This window comes from Balaenoptera ricei, chromosome 11, assembly GCF_028023285.1.
Source record: "Balaenoptera ricei isolate mBalRic1 chromosome 11, mBalRic1.hap2, whole genome shotgun sequence".
Taxonomy (NCBI): Eukaryota; Metazoa; Chordata; class Mammalia; order Artiodactyla; family Balaenopteridae; genus Balaenoptera; species Balaenoptera ricei.
This window is the reverse complement of record NC_082649.1, coordinates 60,464,053-60,488,018: the sequence shown is the minus strand read 5'-3', so window position 1 is coordinate 60,488,018 and position 23,966 is coordinate 60,464,053. Positions and strand designations below refer to the sequence as shown.

The following is a 23,966-nucleotide window of genomic DNA, read 5'->3' as shown; positions in this document are numbered from 1 at the left end:
GAAAGGACCACAGAAAGTAGAGAGCACAGGCGCGTCCGGGGCTCCCAGATTGGGCGACTGATTCCAACGTACAAGGGGGGAAAGGGGCGGGGCAAAACAGGGCCAGCTCAGGAATAGGAGCGCCGGGGCTGGAGGCTCTTCGAGCTCCAAGGCACGCCCACGTAAGCGCACCCCCTTCGGTTACCCACCGCCTTCAAGACCGTACTCTCGCGGTATTTGTCCCGACTCTCGCGGGGTTTAGCGTGGCACTGGAAGGCCGGGCCAGGGGGGCGGGGGTGGTGGTCTGTTAGTGGCGTTGGGCTTCGGCCGTGGTGGCAGCGGTTTCTCCTCAGCTCACGGGGAGCATCTCAGGCTGGAGGCCAGCCAGGTGAAGAGCTAGCCTGCATGTGTGTGCGCGCTCCATGGGGGCCGGGAGGCCTGGGGTGAGAAGGAGCTGGTCTCGGCCTCGGGCGCTGTCGCACCAGGCCAGCGGGAGGTGACTGAGGCGCGGGCTCCGCCCTAACCCCGCGCCCTGACCGCTTTGCTCCCCGTCTCTCCCAGCTCTTGCCGCCGCCTCGGTCGCGATGGGGGCGCAGGACCGGCCGCAGTGTCACTTCGACATCGAGATCAACCGGGAGCCGGGTGAGCCGGGACACTGGGGAGCCCTGCGGGCCCTGGGCTTGCCTGGGGGAAGGGGAGGGGTCTACCTTCATCACCCCTCCCCCAAGCCTTTTTGGGAGCTGGTAGGCGCAGTCGCCACTCTTTTTTCTCCCGAGCGAAAGTCTGTGCAGAGGAGGGCGGCCCGGATACACGACTCCAATCCTAATCGGAATCCAGGCCTCACAGTCCCAAACTCCATGCCCCCCTGCATCCCCGGAATGAGTGTTCATGCCGTGCCTAGCGCCAAGAAAAGGGGTGCAATCCTTTGTGGATTTTGTCTCTCTCAGTGTCTCTAGGGGGCAAACACTCCCAATTTCGATTTCTGGTCTCTCACTCTGTACTGTGAGTTTTGGACTCGTATATTCTGTATTTCCTAATCCTTGTACAGCATTAATAGGTTAACTCCGCTTTTATTTTTCCTTAAGTATCTTTAGCCAGAATTTCTTGGTTCGTAGGAAAATGACTTAGCACAAGTCTTGGGTGATAAACCAAAGCATTCAGTACCAACAGACTTGCAGCATGTGTGCGCTTAGCATTAATGTTTTGTTTTTAGGGAATCCAGCCATTCGTTAGTATATTTTGTTGAAAATAAAATATTTTCTTCTAGAGGGTAGTTGTTTCATTCTAAGTTACAAAGCGCGCGGGGTTCCAAACTGTTTTCTTACCTCTTTTTTAGTATCTGTGAGGGAAGTTTTAATTGGAGGCATATATACAGTCTTTTGTGCCAATCTTGTTCAGCAGATTCTACGTGCTGCTGTTCTAGACTCTGAGGATATAGCAATGCATTAAACAAAGGTCTCTCTTCCTTGTAGTTTATATTCTATTGGAGAAAGGCAGACAATAAACCAAAAAAAATTTTTTTTGTCTTGTAGGAGGGATACTATTTTATTTTATTTATTTATTTTACTTACTTATTTATTTGGTTGTGTCGGATCTTAGTTGCAGCTGGCGGGCTCCTTAGTTGTGGCATGCATGTGGGATCTAGTTCCCGGACCAGGGATTGAACCCCGGCCCCCTGCATTGGGAGCGCCACCAGGGAAGTCCCTAGGGATACTGTTTTAATAGGTTGGTCAGAAAAGGCCATTTTGAGAAGATGACATTTAAGCAGACCCGAAGGAGATGAGGAGGTGAGTCGTGTGGATATCTTTGAGAAGAGCATTCCTGCTGGAGGGAGTAGTTAATACAAAGGCCCTGAGGAGAGAGTGTACCTGCAAGTTTGAGGAACAGCAAGAAAAGCCCACGGGGGCTGGAGTAAAGGAGGCAGGTGAGAAGCAGGAAATGGGTAAAGGCCATAGTAAGAACTTTGACTCAGTGAGATAAGATATTGAAGGGTTTTGAGCAAAGGAATGATGTGGTCTTAGTAATTTTGTTGCATTCTCTCTTTTTCATACTTTGAGGCTTGTGGATCTTAATCCTTACTCTATAGTGAATCCACGTTTTGAATAACAGGGCTTATTTTTTTTTAAGAGTTAAAAATAGGAGACTCCTGGAAAGTGGAGGTCAAACAAAGGTTCTCTAGCCACGTAAAAGTACAGTACTCCTTTCCTCATATGCGTTCATATCCTAGTTTTGAAAATGACTTTCGTCATGAAACATCTCCAGAATACGTTTGGTAAATGTAAAATGAACTTCGGTCCCCAACACTGTAATACCGTTCTGGTAGAAGTGACTAGAACTCTTGAGAACACTGAATCATATAGAAAACAAGGAATGCTTACATTGTTCTCGGTTGAACCAGTTGATAATTGGCAATTTCATATGGTTCAGTCTTATATAAAATACTTCTCTAGCACTTTTCAGTACTTTTCAGTATATTATGTAAGTAGTAGATACTTGATTTTTACACAACTTTTTTTAAGGATCACTTCAGTTGTTTGAAATGAGGTGTCCTGCTTTGCAGGATTTAAACATTAGTATGTATGTCATTGAGTACTTATTCAAGTAATACTCTTCTCCTATAGTTAATAATTCACTTGATATAAATATCAATATAAAGTAATATCTTTGATTTACTTTGATAAACAGAGATCCTTTAAGAGTGGACATACTATCCACATTAATGAGATATCAAGCAGTACTGATAAAAATTGAGTTGAATACAACACAGTGTGTATTCTTTTGCATTACTATCAGTGGAAATTTGTGTATTTTTTTAGCAAACATGTGAATTAGACTTTTGAATAGTAAAGCCACCAAATGAATGCAAGTATATATTAGAAGAGGAAATGTCTTTAAATTATTTGAGTATAGTTATAGAACTCTTCATGTTGTTATTTCTCCTTGAGTGAGTTTTGGTAGTTGGTAGCTTTTAAGCAATTGGTCCATTTAATCTTAGTTGTCAAACAACATCGTTCCTTAATTTTTTGTCTGTGGGATCTATAGTGGTATTGCCTTTATTCCTCATATTGATAATTTGTGCCTGTTGTCTTTTTTTCTTTGGCCAGTTTGGCTAGATGTTTATCAATTTTACTGTCATTTCAAAGAACCAGATTTTCGTTTCATTGATTTTTTTGTTTGCTTTGTTTTCTGTTTTCAATTTCATTGATTTCTGCTCTTTTTTTCTGATGCTTGCTTTGGCTTTATTTTGCTCTTTTTCTAGTTTCTTAAAGCAGAAACTTGGATTGTTGACTTGTGACCTTTCTTGACAAGTATTAGTATTTAATGCTATAAATTTACCTCTGTGAAGGACCCCACAAATTTTGTGTACCGCACAAATTTTGATATATTGCTTATCCTCTTTCAGTTCAAAATATTTTCTAATTTCCCTTGCAGCTTAGTCTTTGACTCATGAATTATTTAGAAGTGTTTTAGTTTCTAAATACTTGGATATTTTGCAGTTGTCTTTCTAATAATGATTTCTAGTTTAATTGCATTATGGTCAGGGAACATACTTTGTAGGATCTCAGCTTTTTAAAATTTACTAAGGTTTGATATGTTCTATTTTGGTGAATTTCCCAGGTACACTTGAAAAGAATGTATATTGTGCTGTTTTTGTGTAGAGTGTTCTGTAAATGTCATTTAGATCCAGTTGGCTAATAGTGTTGTTCAGTTCGTCTATATCCTGGCTGATTTCCTGTCTTCTTCTTTTATTGATTACCAAGAGAGGAGTGTTGAAATCTCTAGTTATAATCGTGAGTTTATTTCTCCTTTCAGTTCTGTTAGGTTTTGCTCCATTTACTTTGAGGCTCATTTGTTAGGTGGATGCTTACACATTTAGGATTATGTCTTTTTTTTTTTTTTTTTTTAATTTAATATTTATTTATTTATTTATTTTGGCTGTGCTGGGTCTTAGTTGTGGCACATGGGATCCTTGTTGCAGCAGGCAAACTCTTAGTTGCAGCATGCCTGCGGGATCTAGTTCCCTGATCAGGGATTGAACCTGGGTCCCCTGCATTGGGAGCACAGAGTCTTACCCACTGGGCCACCAGGGAAGTCCCAGGATTGTTTTTTTTTTTTTTTTTTTTTTTTTTTAAATAAATTTATTTATTTATTTTTGGCTGAGTTGTGTCTTCGTTGCTGCACGCGGGCTTTCTCTAGTTGCGGCGAGCGGGGGCTACTCTTCTTCGTTGCGGTGCGTGGGCTTCTCATTGAGGCGGCTTCTCTTGTTGCAGACCACGGGCTCTAGGCACATCGGCTTCAGTAGTTGAGGCTCATGGGCTCTAGAGCTCAGGCTCAGTAGTTGTGGCTCACGGGCTTAGTTGCTCCGCGGCATGTGGGATCTTCCCAGACCAGGGCTCGAACCTGTGTCCCCTGCATTGGCAGGCAGATTCTTAACCGCTGCGCCACCAGGGAAGCCCCCAGGATTGTTATGTCTTCTTAATGTATTAACTCGCTTATCGTTATGTAATGACCCTTTTTATTCCTGGTAATTTTCCTTGCTCCACAGTCTACTTTGTCCAATGTGAATACAGCTACTGCAGCTTTTTATTAGTGTTTACATGGTATGTCATTTTCTACTTTTTATTTATTTATTTATTTATTTATTTATGGCTGAGTTGGGTCTTTGTTGCTGGGCGCGGGCTTTCTCTAGTTGCAGCGAGTTGGGGCTACTCTTCGTTGCGGTGTGCGGGCTTCTCATTGTGGTGGCTTCTCTTGTTGTGGAGCATGGGCTCTAGGCGCGTAGGCTTCAGTGGTTGTGGCACACGGGTTCAGTAGTTGTGGCTCGTGGGGTCTAGAGCGCAGGCTAGTAGTTGTGGCGCACAGGCTTAGTTGCTCCGTGGCATGTGGGATCTTCCTGGACCAGGGCTTGAACCCATGTCCCCTGCATTGGCAGGCAGATTCTTAACCGCTGTGCTGCCAGGGAAGCCATCATTTTCTACTTTTAACCTACTTATATCGTTAAATTTAAAGTGGGTTTCTTGGAGATAGCAAATCACTGGGTCTTGGTTTTTAATCCATTTTCACATTCTTTGTCTTTTAATCAGTATATTTAGACTATTTACACTTAATATAATTGTTATGTTTGGATTTGTCTCTTTAATAATTGTTTTTACTTCCTCTGTTTTTATTCTGTTCTCTTTTTTGCCTTTTGGATTATTTGAATTAGTATTTTTTAAATTTTCGATTGAATTTTTAGAGCTATCTGTATAGTTTTTTTAGTGGTTACTCTAAAGATTACAGTATGTATGCTTGGCTCTTTACAGTTTACTTAGAATTAATATTTTACCACTTCAAGAGAACTGTTAAAACCATCCCACATATAGCATCCTTTACCTCTCACCTTATGTTGTACTTGTCCTATGTATTACATCTACAAACACTGGAAACTTGCTTTCAAATGTCACACATTTTTTTTTTTAATTTTTATTTATTTATGGCTGTGTTGGGTCTTCATTTCTGTACGAGGGCTTTCTCCAGTTGTGGCAAGCGGGGGCCACTCTTCATCGCGGTGCGCAGGCCTCTCACTATCGTGGCCTCTCTTCTTGCGGAGCACAGGCTCCAGACGCGCAGGCTCAGTAATTGTGGCTCACGGGCCCAGTTGCTCCGTGGCATGTGGGATCTTCCCAGACCAGGGCTCGAACCCGTGTCCCCTGCATTGGCAGGCAGATTCTCAACCACTGCGCCACCAGGGAAGCCCTGTCAGATATATTTTAAAGAACTTAAGAGGAGAAAAAAAATAGTCTTATCATTACCCTTTCTGTTACTGTTTGTTCTTTTTTGAAGTCTGAAGTTCCTCTGGTAGCATTTCGCTTCCACATGAAGAATTTGCTTTAAGTATTTCTTCAGAGCAGAACTTCTGGCAACAAATTCTCTTTGTTTTCCTTCAACTGCAAATTTTATTTTGCCTTTATTCTTGAAAAATATTTTCACTATATATAGAATTTTGGGTTAGTAGTTATTTTCTTTTAACACTTGAAAAATGTTCCACTCCCCTCTGGTCTGTATGGTTTCTGATAAGAAATCTATAGTGATTCAAACTGTTGCTCCCCCAAATGTAAATGTATTGTTCTTGTCTGGCTACTTTCAACATTTATCTTGTCTTTAGATTCAGCAGTTTTATTGTAGTGTGAATTTCTTTGTGTTTATTTTCTTTGGGGTTTGCTGATCTTCTTGAATCTGTGTCTGTCCTTTGCCAAATTTAGGGAGTTTTCAGCTGTTATTTCTTCAAATATGTTTTCTGTCCAACACTATTTCCTCTCTTTCTGGTACTTTGATGACACAAATATCAGAGGTTTGATACTACCCCACAGGTCCCTGAGGCTCTGTTTATTTATTTTTTCCATCTTTTTTCTGTTTTTCAGATTGGATAATTTCTATTAACTGGTCTTTGAGCTCACTTTTTTTTTTTTTTCGAGTTCACTTTTTCCTCTGTCATCTCTGTCCTCCTTTTGAGCCCACCCAGTGAATCTTTAATTTTGGTTATTATACTTTTTCATTTTAAAATTTCCTTTTGGTTTTGCTTGTGGCTTTCTATTTTTCCAGTCATTTTAAGAGTGTTTGTCCTTACTTAGTGGAGTATGGTTGTAATGGCTGCTTTAAAGTCTTTGTCTAATAATTTCAACATCTGTATCATCATGGAGTTGCTGTCTTTGATTGTCTTCTTTTCCCTTATGAGATATGAGATTTTCTTGGTTCTTTAAATGTCCATAAATGCTGGATTGTATCCTGGACATTTTGTATGTTATGTTATATGACCCTGGATCTAGTTTAAATCCTGGGGAGAATATGGACTTGTGTTGTTGATGATGATGATGTTATAGCAAACAGTCAACCCAGTTAGGTTCAGCCTGCAAGTTCCCACCCACCTTCTGCTTTTTAGTGTCAGATCCATGCATAGTTCATGGATAAGCCCAGGAATTCATGTACAACTTAATGGGATTGTTTTTTGAGCTCCCTCTTTTTTGAGATCTCCCCAACACATTCTGGCCCTTAGGGACTCCCTTTTTTGGTCATCTGGCTAGAAAGCAAGGGTTTTAGTTTCCCTGTTCTGCCATGTGCTTCCCATGACTGTGTCTGTCTCTGTCTCTGAGGGTAAGTGGCAATAGGATAGGGAGTAAAATGCAACAGGAATTCTTCCTAAGCTCTTGGGACCACAGTTCCTCTAGTCAGAGAGAAGGGTTCCCCTCCCTTGGAGTTTTATATGCTTGCCCAGTCACCACTGCTCTCACTGCTGCTGCCACTGCAGAATTCCTTAGGAGCTGGGACAAGAGAGTATGGAAAAAATACACCAAAAAAATGACATTTCCCCTATTCACTCTGATCTGTTGGGGCCCCCTTTCTAGAAATAGAGGGCTTTTCTTAGAGCTCTTTCTCTCTGTACCCAGTGGGCAGTTCCAGGTTTCAGATTGCTTTTGATTCCAGGCCAAGAGATATGGTAGGAAAAACAAAAACAAAATTCATTGCCAACTTGGTGGGCTTTTGTGTTCTGATGTCCTTCCCCAATGCCTACTACCATTTATTTTTCAGTCCTTAGGTAATTGTTCCATGCTTTCTGTCCAAGGTTGTTTAGGTGCATTCAATAAGAAAGATAGGGCAGGGTATATTTACTCCATCTTGACTGAACCTAGAATTCCTTATAAATTTTTTAAAGGTCCTAACTAGTAGAAATTAGCCAATCCTTTTTCATCGTCTTTACAAATAAATTCATGTTTTCTGAAAGTATTAGCTTTTTGTGTGAAATATGATACCTAGTTTGGAAGTATAGATACGAAATTCTCATTGACAACTTTATTTTTCTGACAGGTAGGCCCACCCTTCTTTGGTTAAATGTTACTTCTCTCTATGGCTGTTAGTGGTTGGTTAAACTGAGTACCTTCCAGGGCAGACATGAAATAGGAATCTTGTTTTTCCTTCTTTGGTGTGTCAGAAACTTGCCTTTTACTTGCCTTATTCAGATCTTGTATCAAGAAATGGAGTACTGGAGCCCAGGGGACCAGGTTTTAGATATCTGTTGCAAACTGATTTAAGCCAGTTTAGTTAAGAATGGTTATTAAGTTCTTTTTAGAGTATATCGGGGAGTCTCCGATAAGTTAGGTGATGGCTATAGATTGCCTTTGTCACAACCTTGCTACCAGGGCACAGTGAAAGCAAGTCTCATTTGCCACATGTAGACGTTGGCAAGCAAGTATGCACACAAGTAAGTCATATAACCAGTTCTGTAAGTTGAATGACATTCCAGTTCTGTCCTTTTCAGTGCTCCAAACACTCTTTATGTGAAAGATTTCTGGTCTTGAAAATTGTCACACGAATCTTTTAGTGTTCTGCACCAGAATCCTCCAAAATCTTGACTAGACCCAGGACCTTTTTGGTGGACCCAGCCTTAGGTTCCACTCCAAAGGGTGACTCCAGATTTATATGTCCTGTTAATGGAAGGGTATGGATTATCTCCAAATGTTTTTATTCAGTCTGTATGTTCCAAACATCACTAATTTACCAATAAGAACCTGTTTCTAACATTCATCTTGCTAATTACAAGGCCTCTGTTTGATTAGAAATAAAGATAGCAAAAGCAATATTAGAAGCCACCTCTGGAGTATGGCCTTTGATTTATCACCCCTGAAGGGTGTTTCTTTCTTAGAGGCCTAAGGTATAGTTTTAAAACTCATCTGATTACTTTATATGAGAATGTCTATGTAAGGTATTTTAAAATTAATTATAGTTGTAATATACTACATTATAGTAGTATAATGGTGTAGACCTTTTGTTTTCAAACCGTGAGATGGTGTCATGAGGCCAGGAGGAGTCAAACCCCCATTTTTTTCACTCCCATTCTGTTTGTATCCAGTAGGGTTTTCCAAAGGCTGCATGGCATATGATGACACAACAGATTGAATGCAGAAGCAGATAGGAAAATCTAACTATCTTCTGTTACACTAGACATTAATGAGATTTGCAAAAATGTAAAACAATGACACTCATTAAATTTTTTGTTCATATTTGAAAATGTAAATTATTTAAAATAACCCATATTAAAAAGTCTTTAAGGTTCTCAGGAATTGTTTAGAGTATAGAGAGATTCTGAGACCAAAAAGTTTGAGAACTGCTCTTATAGACTCATGCTTTCATAGAACTCAAGCATTGGGCTTTATCTGCAGATGTTTTAAACTTTTTGTTTGGATATAATTTCACATTTATAAGAAGTTGAAAAATAAAAATAGGAAAAAGAATGCCCATCTATTCTTTACCCAGATTCACCTATTTACATTTTATACCATTTGCTTTATTAATCTCTCTCTTTCTCTCTCTCTACACACACAATTTTTTCTGAACCATTTGCGGTTCACCCACATCATGGCTCTTTACTCCTAAATACTTGTGTATATTTGTTAAGAGTAGGGATATTCATTAAAAGAGTCTTAAGAAACATTAAAAAAATTTTTAAGAAAGAAAAGAATAGGGATATTCTCCTACATAACTACAATGCAGTTACCAACTTCATAAATTTACATTGATATAATACTTTAATCTACTGTCTCTGTATTCCATTTTTGTCAGTTAGCCTAAAAAGTCAATTATAACATTTTTTCCCCTCCAATACAAAATCCAGTCTGGCATCAGATATTACATTCAGCTGTCATGTCTCTTTATCCTTCTTTTTCATAGCCTTTTTTTTGGTCTCTATGACATTGACATTTTAGAGGAATACAGCTCCTTCCCTTTTTATTTTTTAAAATTTATTTATTTATTTACTTTTGGCTGCATTGGGTCTTTGTTGCTGCAGGCGGGCTTTCTCTAGTTGCATCGAACGACGGCTACTCTTCGTTGCAGTGTGCGGGCTTCTCATTGTGGTGGCTTCTTTTGTTGCGGAGCACAGGCTTGGGGCGTGCGGGCTTCAGTAGTTGTGGCTCACGGGCTCTAGAGCACAGCCTCAGTAGTTGTGGCGCACGGGCTTAGTTGCTCCGCGGCAGGTGGGATCTTCCCGGACCAGGGATTGAATCCGTGTTCCCTGCATTGGCAGGCGGATTCTTAACCACTGTGCCACCAGGGAAGTCCCTCCGCTTCCCTTTTTAAGTAGAACATTACTTACTTTGTATTTGTCAGAGGCTTAAAGCTGGTTTTCCAAAGTGATAACCAAAGTGTTTCTTTAAAGGAATGCTTCACTTTAGAATTTTGCTTTATGTGGGCCTCAGAGCAATATTATAAAACCCTGGCAAGTTATCAAAGTAGATAAAATGGGGATATCATTGAAATGGGTGTTTTAACTTTACTGCTCAAGGTTCACGTGAATTGAAGAAACTGAACAAAAAATGTATTCTTAGTAGGACTTCCCTGGTGGCGCAGTGGTTAAGAATCCGCCTGCCAATGCAGGGGACATGGGTTCAAACCCTGGTCCAGGAAGATCCCACATGCCGCAGAGCAACTAAGCCCGTGTGCCACAACTGCTGAGCCTGCGCTCTAGAGCCCGCGAGCCACAACTACTGAAGCCCACGCACCTAGAGCCCATGCTCTGCAACAAGAGAAGCCACCGCAATGAGAAGCCCGCGCACCGCAACAAAGGGTAACCCCTGCTCGCTGCAACTAGAGAAAGCCCACACGCAGCAACAAAGACCCAACGCAGCCAAAAATAAATAAATAAATTTATTTTTTTAAAAAGTGTATTCTTAGTAAACATTGTAAAGTATTTGGAACTGACACCGAGAAATAAGTTTTAAGTAAAGAGGAAGACAAATGTTTGAGTACTGCTTATGACCTTGGGCAAGACACTTGACCTCTTTGTAAATGGAAATACTATAGAGTTTTGTTATTGTGGTTCTAAAGATAGCAGTACAGTGAAATTTGCTTGTATTCAAAATTACCCTTTAAACTTTAGACTCACACTCAAGATAGCTTATACTTTGAGATAGAACGAGCATATGAGATCTGATTTGTGCTGAGGGAACAGGAGAAATGAATCCCCCATCTCAAGCACACCCTGGGTCATAAGCTCATGAATACAGTGACTGGATGCAGTGGTCTGCACTATTTAAATGATTTCTCCCCTTTTTATACACTCATAAATTAATAGGACTTCAGTGCAATAGTGCCTGCATAATAAGGTTCTTGGAAAGTAATTAAATAATACAACCACCTGTCTTACAGATTGTGTTTTTGTAAAATGAATTTATTCTAATGGATAGATTAATTAAGGAGCAATACTGTTTGTGTTGTGACACAATTAGATAACAAGGTGGGGAACTAGTGACGTGGAAGAGAAGAACTGTGAACAGCACTGCTATTCTGAGTTATTCTTGTTGTCCTAATAGTAATTTGAAAGACCACAAGAAGGGTTATGCTAATGACAGTGCTGAGAAAGGCCAGAGTGAGGTGTGATCAATTGTAGGATTTCCTCAATGATGTTTAAGTTTTATAACATGTTCTTATAACTAAAAACATGCCTTTATTATTGATACTCTTAAGGAAAACAGTCATTTTTACTATGACCTGAAATTCCCTTGTCCCCAACCCCTATTGTCCCATGGAAACAGTTGTCTTTATATGTGATATTTTGGATAATGCAATGTTTCTTTCAGTTCTGTCGTTATTGCAGAGCTGCCTGTATTTGTAAAGAACCTAGCACAGTATCTGACACACTTTTTTTTAAAGTTGCTTTAATTAGTGCACATGCGTGAGCATGAGCTCGAGCACTGAGCTCATGTTCAATTTTAAGAAAAAGTCTTGTTTCCATTTCTGTAAGCAAGAGTGTGCTCCCCACCCCTTTTTCTCCTTATTTTTTTAGAAGTAGGGCCCAGAGAATCCCAGTAATAACACCAGGCCTGGTTGAAAGGCCATGAAGGCAAATTCATATGGATTTTTATGGGGACTTTGAGAGAAGAAAGTTCACTTCTTAGCACTGTCCTTTTCCTTTTCTTTCTTTGCCTCAAAATGCCAAGTGAAATATACAAAGATTTTTTCCTTTTCTACCTTTAACATAAGATGGCTGTTCCTTTTCTAATTCTCACCTCCTACCCCTGTTTGAGTCCCTGTGCTTTTCTGTTATTTTTCTACCTTTGTCGGTATTCATCTGTCAGTATTGTTGCAAAGGAAATTCTGACATTGGTGGATGAACTAGCTGTCCAGTACGATATTTTACAGTTCTGATATGTACATCATTTACTTTAGAGCCTTTAGCAGTGTTTTTAACCTTGCACCATGGTATTGAGCCCAAAACAGTTTGGTTTTGTTCAGTTTTTTTCTTTTGCTCTTAAAAACACAATGCCATGGAAAAGACAAAACCTCTGCTCTAACCCCTGCCCCATGAGAATGAGAGGTCAATAGAAATTTCTTTTCTTCATCAGGTTAGAGGGTAAGATATTAGAGGTGAGCATTTTTTTAAAAATCATTGTAGTTAGATATCCCTCTCTGAATATTAGACCTGGAAATATAATCACATTTAACTGTTTTCATATGTATTATACCACTAGAGTGTTCATAACTACTAATCATCTGTAAAGGAGAAACTAAAAATATTTGAAACTTTCATCAGTTTTCACTTGGATGCATTAAAGATTTTTTTAAAAAACCCTTGAGGGACTTCCCTGGTGGCGCAGTGGATAAGACTCCATGCTCCCAATGCGGGGGGCCCGGGATCAATCCCTGGTCAGGGAACTAGATCCCACATGCAACTAAGAGTTCACATGCCACAACTAAGGAGCCCGCCTGCTGCAATTAAGGAGCCCACGTGCTGCAACTAAGGAGCCCGCCTGCTGCAACTAAGACCCGGTGCAACCAAATAATAAATAAATTAGTTTTTTAAAAAAAGCAAAAAAACCCCTTGATATTGAAGTTACTTCCTAAAAGAAAAGGCGAAGTTTCAGTTTTGATTATGTCTTTTATTCTAAAAATTAACTATCTTAAAGGGATTCCAAAGATCTAAGTATGTTCTAGTTTGCAAAGCTAGATGATTTTGAACTTGACACCCACCTAGCCAGCCATATCTTAGGGATTTATGAAGAGTGATGGAAATACTTTTATCACACTGGTAAAATAGTTCCATGTAAATACAAAGAGTAGTATTTAATATTACTGATATTACATGCAATTTTTAAAATTCTGAAATGATTTTAGATACATTGCTGTCCTCCTTTTTACTTTCTTTTCTTACCTTTTTCTTCATTCCTTTAGATATCAAGATCAGCTAGAAGGTTTTGAAATTGCTTTAAAATTTGGTTCCAGCACTCCATTTGGCACTGTTGACTTGGGAAAGTCTCCTTATATGATTCCATCTCCCACTTTTTATCCTTTAAGGCTGTCTCTTATGCAGTAGCTTTGTTTTGTCCTCAGAGGAACTGACTGACGTGGCCAGGAATAAATTAAAATCATAGTGATACACAGTAGATCATTCTGTGTCTGTACTGCAAATGACTTATGCTTGGTCCACAGTTAATTTTGATTTATTTCACAAGTCTCCTTGAGTATATACAAATGTTCATAATGGAAAAGATTTTGTAGAATAAAGGGAAAGGGAACTCAAGAAAGTGATTATAAATCAAAATTCCATTTCTTATTTTATTGAGACACTTTCAGGAGGTATGCAAAGTCAAAACCATTTTTAGAATAATGTAATTTGCCTCTTGCACTCTCATTCACAAGTCGAGTTTTCCAGAGATTACACAATATGTGATGATGTCACCATTCTGACAGCTGATGGAATGTGTGCTTGTGTATTCTTGTTTTTTGAAAGTTTCTGAGTTTTAATTTATAATACAGTGAATAGCAATAAATATAACCACATTTTAAAAGCTTAATCATTTTTAAGAGTTTAAAGGAGGGACTTCCCTGGTGGTACAATGGTTAAGAATCCGCCTGCCAATGCAGGGAGCACAGGTTCGATCCCTGGTCCAGGAAATTCCCACATGCCGCGGAGCAACTAAACCCGTGTGCCACAACTACTGAGCCCGCGTGCTGCAACTACTGAAACCCATGTGCCTAAAGCCTGTGCTCCACAACAAGCGAAGCCACCACAGTGAGAAGCCCGTGTGCCGCAACGAAGCGTAGCCCCTGCTCGCTGCAACTAGAGAAAGCCCATGCGCAGCAACGAAGACCCAATGCAGCCAAAAAGATAAAAATAAGAAAAATAAAAAATAAAATTAAATAAACTAAAAAAATTAAAAGTTTTAAAAAAGAAAGAAAGAAAAAATAGTATAAAGGAGTCTTGAGACCAAAAGGTTTGTGAAACACTTCTCTATTGGCATAGTTAAATCGAATTTTCAGACTTGCTCCTTCTCATTTCCTGTTTATTGTAGGGTTGTTTGTTGGTTAGTTTTTAGGAACCATACCTATTCTCTTTCTACTCTCTCAGGAATAGAATGTGAGTTTTAGTTGTGAGTGGCAGTTCAGGAAGTTGTCTGTAAACAGTTTTTTCATAAAGGTAAAAAGCTGATGTAGAGGACAGAACTTTCTTCTAACAGTACTGGCCGGAATGACTATCTTATGATATGATGTTCTCATCACTGGAGGGGTTCAAGCATAAATCAGACAACTATTACCAAGAGTATTTTTTTTTCCTTGGCTGTGTCGGGTCTTAGTTGTGGCACTCGGGATCTTCGTTGAGGCATGTGGGATCTTTCGTTGCGGCGCACAGTGTCTTCATTGCAGCTCTCGGGCTTCTCTCTAGTTACGGCGGGCGGGTTTTTTCTCTCTAGTTGTGGTGTGCGGGCTCCAGAGTCCATGGGTTCTGTAGTTTGCGGCACGCGGGCTCTCTGGTTGAGGTGCGCGAGCTCAGTAGTTGTAGCGCGCGGGCTTAGTTGCCCTACAGCATGTGGGATCTTAGTTCCCAGGGATCGAACCCGCGTCGCTTGCATTGGAAGACGGATTCTTTACCACTGGACCACCAGGGATGTCCTTCGAGAGTATTTTTAAAGAAGATTAATTGTTCAGGTAGGAGATACACTATAAGGAATCTAATAATATAAGGTCCCTTTAAAAGACACTTAAAATCCTACAGTTTTAGGGCTGAAATCAGTTTGGTTGCATGTGAATCCTAATGCTAATAGAGTGGGGTTCTTGTTAGTTGGTATTGCCTAGTTAAATTCTTTCCTGTTGAATCTCTTAAAAAATTAAAATGAATTACAAAAATGGGCCCTTTGATTTGTTAATTCTATTTATTTCTCTCATATAAAATATGATATATTTAATCAACTTGCTTACCTTTTTTTCATGTGTTTTATTTCAGTTGGTCGCATTATGTTTCAGCTCTTTTCAGATATATGTCCAAAAACTTGCAAAAACTTCCTTTGCCTATGCTCAGGTAAATGAATTATTAAATTATTCCCAATGAGAAGTCCTGGCTTACAGTTTTACCTTGCTTAACAGAGTAGATATTTTCCTTAAAAAGTAATGATCTGTGAAATGAGTTTAGCAAATAAAAAATATTATTTTCACTGATATGATGTTAGGGAAGCATTTCTTAAAGGGAAGAGAGGAGAAAGAAATGGTCTCAGAAATGAAAAAGGAAGTACCACCATATGTAATGAAATCTTTATCCATTGTAGTTTATAAAATAATAGTATATTCAAAACTGACTTATTTTGGTAGAATTTTACAGATTTTAGTACTTTGAACAAATTTAGCATTCCAGATTTCACAAGAAATTTAAGATTAGAAAATAGAGAAGCAGAACATAATGAGATTGTTCTTTGTTACATGTAATTGGATTTATATTTTTAAAAAGTAGAAAAAAATAGGAAAAACATTTATGTTACTTATCTCTTACAGTGCCCAGCACGAGGGATTTGACAAAAGATTAATTGGATGGTGCTTTCCATGGAAGGATATGTTTGTAGCTAAACTTCATTTCTTTTTTTTTCCAGGGGAGAAAGGCCTTGGGAAAACAACTGGGAAGAAGTTATGTTATAAAGGTTCTACATTCCATCGTGTGGTTAAAAACTTTATGATTCAGGGTGGGGACTTCAGTGAAGGTAGAGCTAAAAGTTATGCTCTTAATAACTCTATCAGTTTCTAAAGCATCTCATTATTACTTTTAATTGTAAATATAGTGTCACAGTATGATGTAAATATTAGGTGGTCAGTGAATAGTTGTTGGATGAATGAATGTTGTAGGCCAAGAATGTATAAAAAGCAAAATACTAAGACTTTTGTTTGTTTGTTTTTATGCAGTTTTAATACAGTTACTTGGTGAATACCCTACAGTGAATGCCAAAGTACTGTTCAATTGTTTTTATTCTTTTAGAATTTTGTTGGTGTGATTGCTGTTTGAAATAAGTGGGTTATGGAGAGAATTTTTTAAATAGTTTTTATTATAACGGGATTGGATTTATAGTTTAAAACTGAGGTTAATTGAGGAGTCTTAGAATTTTTATCATCTGCAGTAATTACTCCTTCAGCAAATTGAAACCATAAAAAGTAATTTATGTGTATTAGTATATTTTTAGTTTTCATTATTGTTTAATGTAGCTCATTATTTTCAGGTAATGGAAAAGGTGGAGAATCAATTTATGGTGGATATTTTAAAGGTAAGGCTTAATATATTATGGTCTTTTGTCTCAGTTCTGATATTAAAGCAAGTTTGATCATGTACTTTTAATGAGAAGAGGTTTACTTATAGTTCACTTTTTGCATGAAACTAATGCTGCATGAAAATACTTTATTTGCATGAACTTGGGGATAAATTACATTGTAATATATAACTTAATTGACAAGATTAATTAAGGCTAACTTTATGGTTAAACATGACTTTCAGCATGGAGGTTAGGCAACTATATACATGAAAACTCCTATCTTCCTGCCTAAAACTGTCAACATATTCTTTTGTTTATAGAGAATGTGGTCTTTTGCAAAATGAAAAGGTAAGAGAACGAAGCTCAGTAACACAAACTCCAACTCTGTTCCCTTGCACCCTTCCTAATAAATTTATGGACAGTCTGGGTCAGGTTGTGGCTGGATTTCTTATATTGCTTGAAGACTTGGAAAATTCTGTATACTGTTTCATACATGCCTCTGTATCTTCTTTTCTTTTCCCAATGGGTTATTATTTCCACATCAGGGAAAAGAATCTAGTTAATGTTTATTTTCTCTAAACCAAGCAATTTCTTTGAATAAAATTTGGTATTTCTTCCTTTCTCAAAGGTTTGTATGTTTTCTTTTGTATACTAGAGCTATATGATTGTGTTTTTTTCCTACAGTAGTATTTGCATAAATCTAACTATTGCACTTGCCCCAAAAAGCCTTAGAAAAGTCAGTTGCGGAAATTTATAATGGGATCCAATATTACTAGGTTTTAATGCCATGATAGCTTCAGTGTTATAATAGTCTTTTATATTTCTTTTGGGGGAAAATGGATTACTACTTTTTCAGAAGCCTGTTCCCAAGGTAATCTTTTTTTTTAAAGTTTTCTATGTTTCTGTTTGTTTTAAAGAAAGATTTGTTTGTATGAGTGTTAAAAGGAAATTTAAATTAGTTTTCAGGATATTTCTGCTGGAATTAAATCCATCTCTAAGTGATCTTTATGACAGAGTTTTTCCTTTGAACTAGTAGGAAACAGCTCTTTAGCTGGTTCTATTAGCATGTAACAATTTGAAACTAATGCTGTAGGCCACTGTAATGTGGTTGTTCCCTGTGGCAGATATTTGTATATCTAAAAATTGTATTTTGCCATTTAAATTTTTGTATTTACAGGACTTGCTTCCTTAGATAATTTTTGATCCTATTGATTAGAAAGAATCTACATAACTTAATTTAATTTCGGCATGTCCCTACAACTTAACTTACTGTAATATTTTGGTTTTTGGTTTCATAGTCTAGCATCAATTGAATTGAGTAATAAATTTACCATATAGAAATTAAGCACATAAGAGGATTATTAAACTTCCATGTATAGTGCATTATGCAGGTTAATTGGAAATTTGGAGGAAATGAGCTTTACTGTAAAGATTTTTCTAAAATTTTCTTGCTAGTTTTCCCTGAAAGTTAATAGTTTAAACATCATTTAGCCAAAATATGTTACTACTAAAAGTGACTGTTCTAAGGCTGTTTGTATAAAAGTATTAAATATATGTTCTTTTTCTCAAGGCTAAGTAGTAAATAAGTAGAGTTTTTGTTTTTGTTTTATGCTTTTGTTATTTGATTAGTTAAAAGAATTTTTTTCAAAGTATTCAGTCAAGTATCTGTACTGACCAGAAGAGGAATTTCATCCTTTGCTTTCTATTTATTACTTTGAACATTGCACTTTAAAAGTGACTTATAATTGTAGACTGACAAATTTGTGTTTTCTTCAAACAGATGAAAACTTTATTCTCAAACATGACAGAGCGTTCCTTTTGTCAATGGCAAATCGAGGGAAACATACCAATGGTTCCCAGTTTTTCATGTGAGTAGGCATAATTCAGAGATGAGCTTTTTCTAAACAGAGAAGCGCTGTTCATGAGAAAGATGGTATCGTTAAACCAAGTTTAATGCTAGATTCTGTCAACTTGGGTTTTATTATGTTATAGTAATTAGTAAGCTCTAACAGCCACAGTGGTAAGCATATATCCTGGATTTGAAGAATGGTACTTAAAAGGCGTAACTTAAAAGATGTAAATTATTTTCAGAATGTGTTGTCATCTTAAGAAAAGAAATTGGCTTTGACTCTTAACAAATTTGGGGGCTCAGATTACCAAATCTGGATTGGAACATAAACCCTTGATGAACATTTAAAACTTGTCCATGACTAGGACTGGATGTGCCCTTGGCATGGAAAGCAGTTGGTTTGAGTAAACCATAGTATGGTTGCTTTTTCTCTAACTGTTGTTCTTTGAACCAGTTTGAGAGAGGTGCCATTGTTTTCTGACATTGTATAGAGATAAATGATTTGGTGTTAAGCCAGCATTGTTAACAATCTTAAACTTTGTGAGATCTCTATGCGTAATTGAGTTAACCCAATGTTGCTATCATTTCCACCAAAGTTTATGATATTATCACTTAGAAAACTTCAGAATGCTGAATTTGATGTTTAAAAAACAAACACCTTTACGTGTATGTGTATACACAACCAAAACCTTACTTATTTCTCATCTGAAAGACTTTTGGCATACTTTTAGTTATATTCTTATCTAAAGCTACTCCAAAACCTATTTTTATTATAATCCCATGATATAAGATATGAAAGATAATTGGCTAGCACGGAGTTTAATGCTTTTGATTGGAAGTAAATCTCTGCAGTTATGCTATGTATATTGGAGAAATATTTTTCCATGGTTTACCAGAAAAAAATTTTGTCATCTTTCTGAATGGATGAGTATGAATGGCGCTTCCCTGTTTTTAAAGGAGTAAATTATTCATATAAAATAAATCTCACACTTTAAGTTTGTGTGAAAAACAGATTCCAACATGATCTGATAAAGTTCAGATAAGGGGCATTCTGTTCCTAAGAATGTCCTAAAAATGGAAAGCTGGTAGAAGATGATAATGCTTGGAGTTGTGCAGGAAAAAAGGAAGGCCTAAAACAGTTATTCCTGTGTCTTGTTTTGATCCCATAGAGTATTAGTTATTACACTACTTTACTAGAGTATTTTTCAATTCTTAACCTCCTTGAGGGCCAAAAAAAAGTAGGGGGAAATATTTTGAAAAACTTGTTGTAGAAGCTGTTTACTCTTTGATTGAGGTTTCCCATTTCCATTTTTAAGCTTATCTGAACTGTGTACGTGATAAACTAATGATTCATTGGTCAAAAAGCTACCATCTGAGGGCTCTAAAGTTTCTTTTAGATTTCCTTTTTTATATCAGTACATTTAAATTTTTATTTATCAGGTAGCAGCAGCTTCTTCCCATTGTTATATACTAATTAGCTTATTTAGAAAACGTTAGAGTTAAAACCCGTGCACCTACATACATTAGTTAAAATCCAGTATATGAGATTCTCTCTTCAGAAAATTTAGAATATCTTGTTTTTTTGTTATTTAGTACTTGCTTAAGTCTTTTCTAGAAATGTTTAGTATCAAATAAAATTAAAGCCATGTCTGTTTTCTACGTAGCTTAATTTTACATTAGACTATTTTTTGACACGGAATACCAAATTAAAATTTTAACACCTGTAAATTAGTATTAAATTTTTTAACCTTGTTTTCATAATTAACTGATTGTAGATGGCACTAAAATCACTGTGAACTTGTGATTGAAAGAAAATTTTCTACTTTTAGTTTGAAATTTACTTCTGGAAATGAATTTTCAGTTAAAAGCAATCTTGGAAGTAAACATTTTTGCACTCACAAAAAATCCTTCTCTCTCTCTTTTTTTAAGAAGTTTTTATGTGTGTGCTTTTTTTAATGTGAGCTAAAAGTACCAATTCCTCAGGGGTTGCAGGATAAAATAAAACTAATGTTCACTTTGCTAAACAAAATGTTTCTTTGCTTTTATAGAAGGGATAGGTAAAATGGAGATGGTGGCCCATGAAAGAAATATCTTTGAAAGTCTATGTCTTACAAGCCCAAATCCTTTTGGAATTGGAAGTAGTAAAAAAGTATAATGTACTGTCTTCAAATTGTATAGATGACCACAGATAATCAATCGCTCTGCAAGTTGAGGTTCCGAGGGTTGGTGGTCACTGAGCTGTCTGATGGCTCCCCAGGGGTGGCTCCTGCGTTTCATCCTCCTCCCACAGCTCTTCCTGTGGCACCTTGAGCAGCAGTTCTGCAGCCTGAAAAAGAAAGGATAGTGTGAGAATGGATCATAAAATGCCAAGAACTGCCTTTATAGTTCCAGTTTTATAGGGTTAATAAGGACTTTTAACATATCCTTGCAAAATTGTATTTGTAGTTTATGTTATAAATCTGTTACCTTGTAATTCTAAGGAGTAAATTTGATGCAGTTAGTGTGGGTACTTGAACAAAATGTTCCTCAAGAATTCTTGAGCAATAACTATTGTGCTCAAGAATAACTATTGTCTTCATTACTTAAAACATTTAAAACCTCCCCTACCTAAGGCATATACATCATCTTATTAAACATATTTTTGTATATATTGCTTTCTTTGGGTGGAAAAATTATATGTGTGATAAAAACCAGATAATCTTCTATAAAGCTATTTGTAATTTTTGCAGTAACTACTTATATCTACTAGTATATTAGTCATAGTGATTTTGCTTTTAGGGGCCTAAATAGAAGAAAACTAATTGTTTTTGGAATAGTACTTCTCAGGAAACGTGAAAGGAGTGATATATGGCACTATCCCCATGAATCACTGAGGAAGTAATGGTTTGTTCATGCTGAGCTATTTTTGAAGGAATTCAAAGCACTGGGACCAGAGTAGTAACCAGGTTAACTGGGTCCTTTTTATTATTATTTATTTTTTAGGCCAAAGACTAGGAAGAAGCCACAGTAAAAGCTATAGGATTATAAAGTCTTAGACTAGAAAAGAATTTAAAGATCCTTTGTTCTATAGATAATGGTGAGTAAGGAAGAAAAGACATACGCAGCCTAGGTTGTAGGAGTTTTACTCATAATCCTAAAGAAACTGATAGCTAGAAAGAGAATGCTGCACACTGTAAGCTACATAGGTTTATTGACCAGTCTGCTCTGAATTTATTTATTTATTTATTTATTTATTTTATTTTACTTTATTCTACTCTATTTTATTTTTATTTTATTTTATTTTATTTTATTTACCTCGCCGCGCGGCTTGTAGGATCTTAGCTCCCTGACCAGGGATTGAACCCGCGTCCTCGGCAGTGAGAGCGCAGAGTCCTAACCACTGGACCATCGGGGAATTCCCCTGAATTTATTTTAATTTTAGTAAGTTTTAGACACCTCAAGCATTGCTGGAGAATAATATGACACATAGGAAAGCATTTTTCTTTTCCTTTGGCTGTCAGTCATGACAATCTATTAATTCTGACTCTGATTTTCATTGTCTTTATTTTCATTCATCAAAAGGATAAAGAAAATATTGCATAAAGTAGTCATTAAAAAGATTAGTTAGGTGATTTATAGCTTTGTATTAAATACCTATTCTCTTGGTTAGAGCACTAACCTAGCTATCAGGAAGCCTTGTATCTAGTCTTGTATATACCTTGAGTTAGTTTTGTTTTTCCTTTTCTGTTTGTAAAGTATCTACCCCACTTTCAAATGTAAAGTAAACATTTTGGTGTGAAAATGCAGACATAAAAGGAAGAAAGTGTTTTGTAGGTTGATCCTAGGTTTCTGAATATGTGGCATGATTTATATGCAAATATTGTCTCTCCTAAAGGAAATAGTTGTAATTGCTTAATTTTCATCAGTCTGAAAGGTGCTGCAAAGAAACTCTGGCTCATCTTGCCTAAATCAGCTGCAGTCTCTTCATCGGCTGCTGTTAGAACATGTTGGAGTGGCGGTTGCTCTCGTCTCCCTTGGCTTAGTCTATGCAGGCCTCATATCGCAACCAGGGAATGAAAAGACCCACAGAGCCTTGGAGAACAGGCTTTGTCGTTGGCCACTGTCAGTGGTCATGATAATTATAAAAATACAAGAAAATAAGATAATGTCAAAAAGTCAAACTTTGAACTTTAAACAAAAAGTGTGTGTTAAATCTTAACAGTCATAAATAGGACTGTGGGAGGAAAACATAAGTTCTAGGATATATTCTATGTCAATTAAGAATGGCTACTTACCTGAATGGGAGAGAAGTGCTGATCGTTTCAGAGTAGCAGAGCAAGGGAAGTTGAGGGGTGGTTTGGTTTTAAGGGCTTTATAAAGCTATATTGATATTTTTGGGTAGCAAAAGTAGATTTGGGGTAGAAATCTTTTTCCCTCCACATATTCATGAATTTGTGTGAGAAGAAATGCTAGTAAATGTTAATAACCTGAGAAGTTCTGGCTTTTTTCCTTACTTTTTTGGGGGTAATACCTTCATATGTTAATTTCAGGATTTCTTCATGAACAGATTTCACGACACTTAACCATAATCCATCGTCTCTGGATATCAAGTGTCATCCCTAACATCCAGTCTTAATATTACTTAGTGTTTGTGTGACATTTCTGGTAGCAACCTGGAAGGAATTTTGTATCTCATGGTGTTTGCTGTGTATTATGTTAATGTTAGTGCTGAATTTTTTAAAGCTGTTTTATTTTGGTGACTTATGGAACGATAGGTAGAGCACTGTAACGTGGCTTGGTTAGTTTCCATTGCCCTTACATGAGCTTTGTCACTCTGTACAATTTGGTGCCTCTTACAGGGGTGATAGTTTCAGGAGTTGAAGGGGAAAATTGCATGTTAAAGCCTGCTTAAGACAGAAATAGGTTGTCTTTGTTTCCTTCTCTCATACTACTTTACAACTAGAGTCACTTTTTTTTTTTTAACAACATTCATTGGAAACACCACATTATTTGAAACATTTTTTTTGACAGTAATTCATGTATCAATGCCTTTATAAGAAATTAAAGCTATTTTTAAATATTTCAAGATTTAATATATCCAAAACCCCTATAAAGAATTTTGTCCACTGTATGTAATATAGGTTTTGGTCTGAATAGTAACAGATATGTTTAAAGTTTAATCGGATTAAAATTGGTCAGACAGTGTATATTCATTGACTAAAAAATTTTCATAATGGAGAAAATCAGAGATTAGACAGGAAAAGAAAGTACTGTGGCCAAGATTTGACAGCATACTTTTTCTTATACCTCTCTTGCCTTTTTATCCTTTGAGAAGATCCTTAAAATTCTAGGTATGCTTTATTATTATTATTATTATTATTATTATTTTCAGTTCCTTAACAACTATAAGAGTGTATGTAATGGCAGTGAACAGAAACTACAGTCTAAACATTTGGTCATTAACTCCTGATGGTAGTCTGTTTTGATGTGTGACCAAAAAAGCTTTCAAATGTAGAAACATGAAAGGTACTTTAATTGTTTGAAGTGAATTAGTAAAAAAAGTTCCCTGAAATTTTGTTTTAAGTCTCTTAACTCAGTTCTTTCCATTGAAATTTTTGATTTCT

At 37.1% G+C, this 23,966-nt stretch overlaps 1 protein-coding gene across 6 annotated transcripts in view; it reads left to right on the top strand.

The window, feature by feature from the left end:
* Nucleotides 1-269: 269 nt before the first annotated feature.
* NKTR (natural killer cell triggering receptor) overlaps nucleotides 270-23,966 on the top strand; it is a 49,096-nt gene continuing 25,399 nt past the window's right edge. For 2 of the 6 annotated variants that reach the window (XM_059939324.1, XM_059939322.1), the window contains exons 1-6: nucleotides 270-367; nucleotides 541-621; nucleotides 15,230-15,304; nucleotides 15,867-15,974; nucleotides 16,485-16,529; nucleotides 18,295-18,382. In XM_059939324.1, coding sequence (XP_059795307.1) covers nucleotides 564-621; nucleotides 15,230-15,304; nucleotides 15,867-15,974; nucleotides 16,485-16,529; nucleotides 18,295-18,382 — 374 coding nt within the window. In that variant the 5' untranslated portion in view covers nucleotides 270-367; nucleotides 541-563. Of the gene's footprint in view, nucleotides 387-540; nucleotides 622-15,229; nucleotides 15,305-15,866; nucleotides 15,975-16,484; nucleotides 16,530-16,834; nucleotides 16,863-18,294; nucleotides 18,383-23,966 lie in introns of those variants that run through there. The other 4 variants (XM_059939327.1, XM_059939326.1, XM_059939320.1 and 1 more) reach the window with 4 other exon arrangements.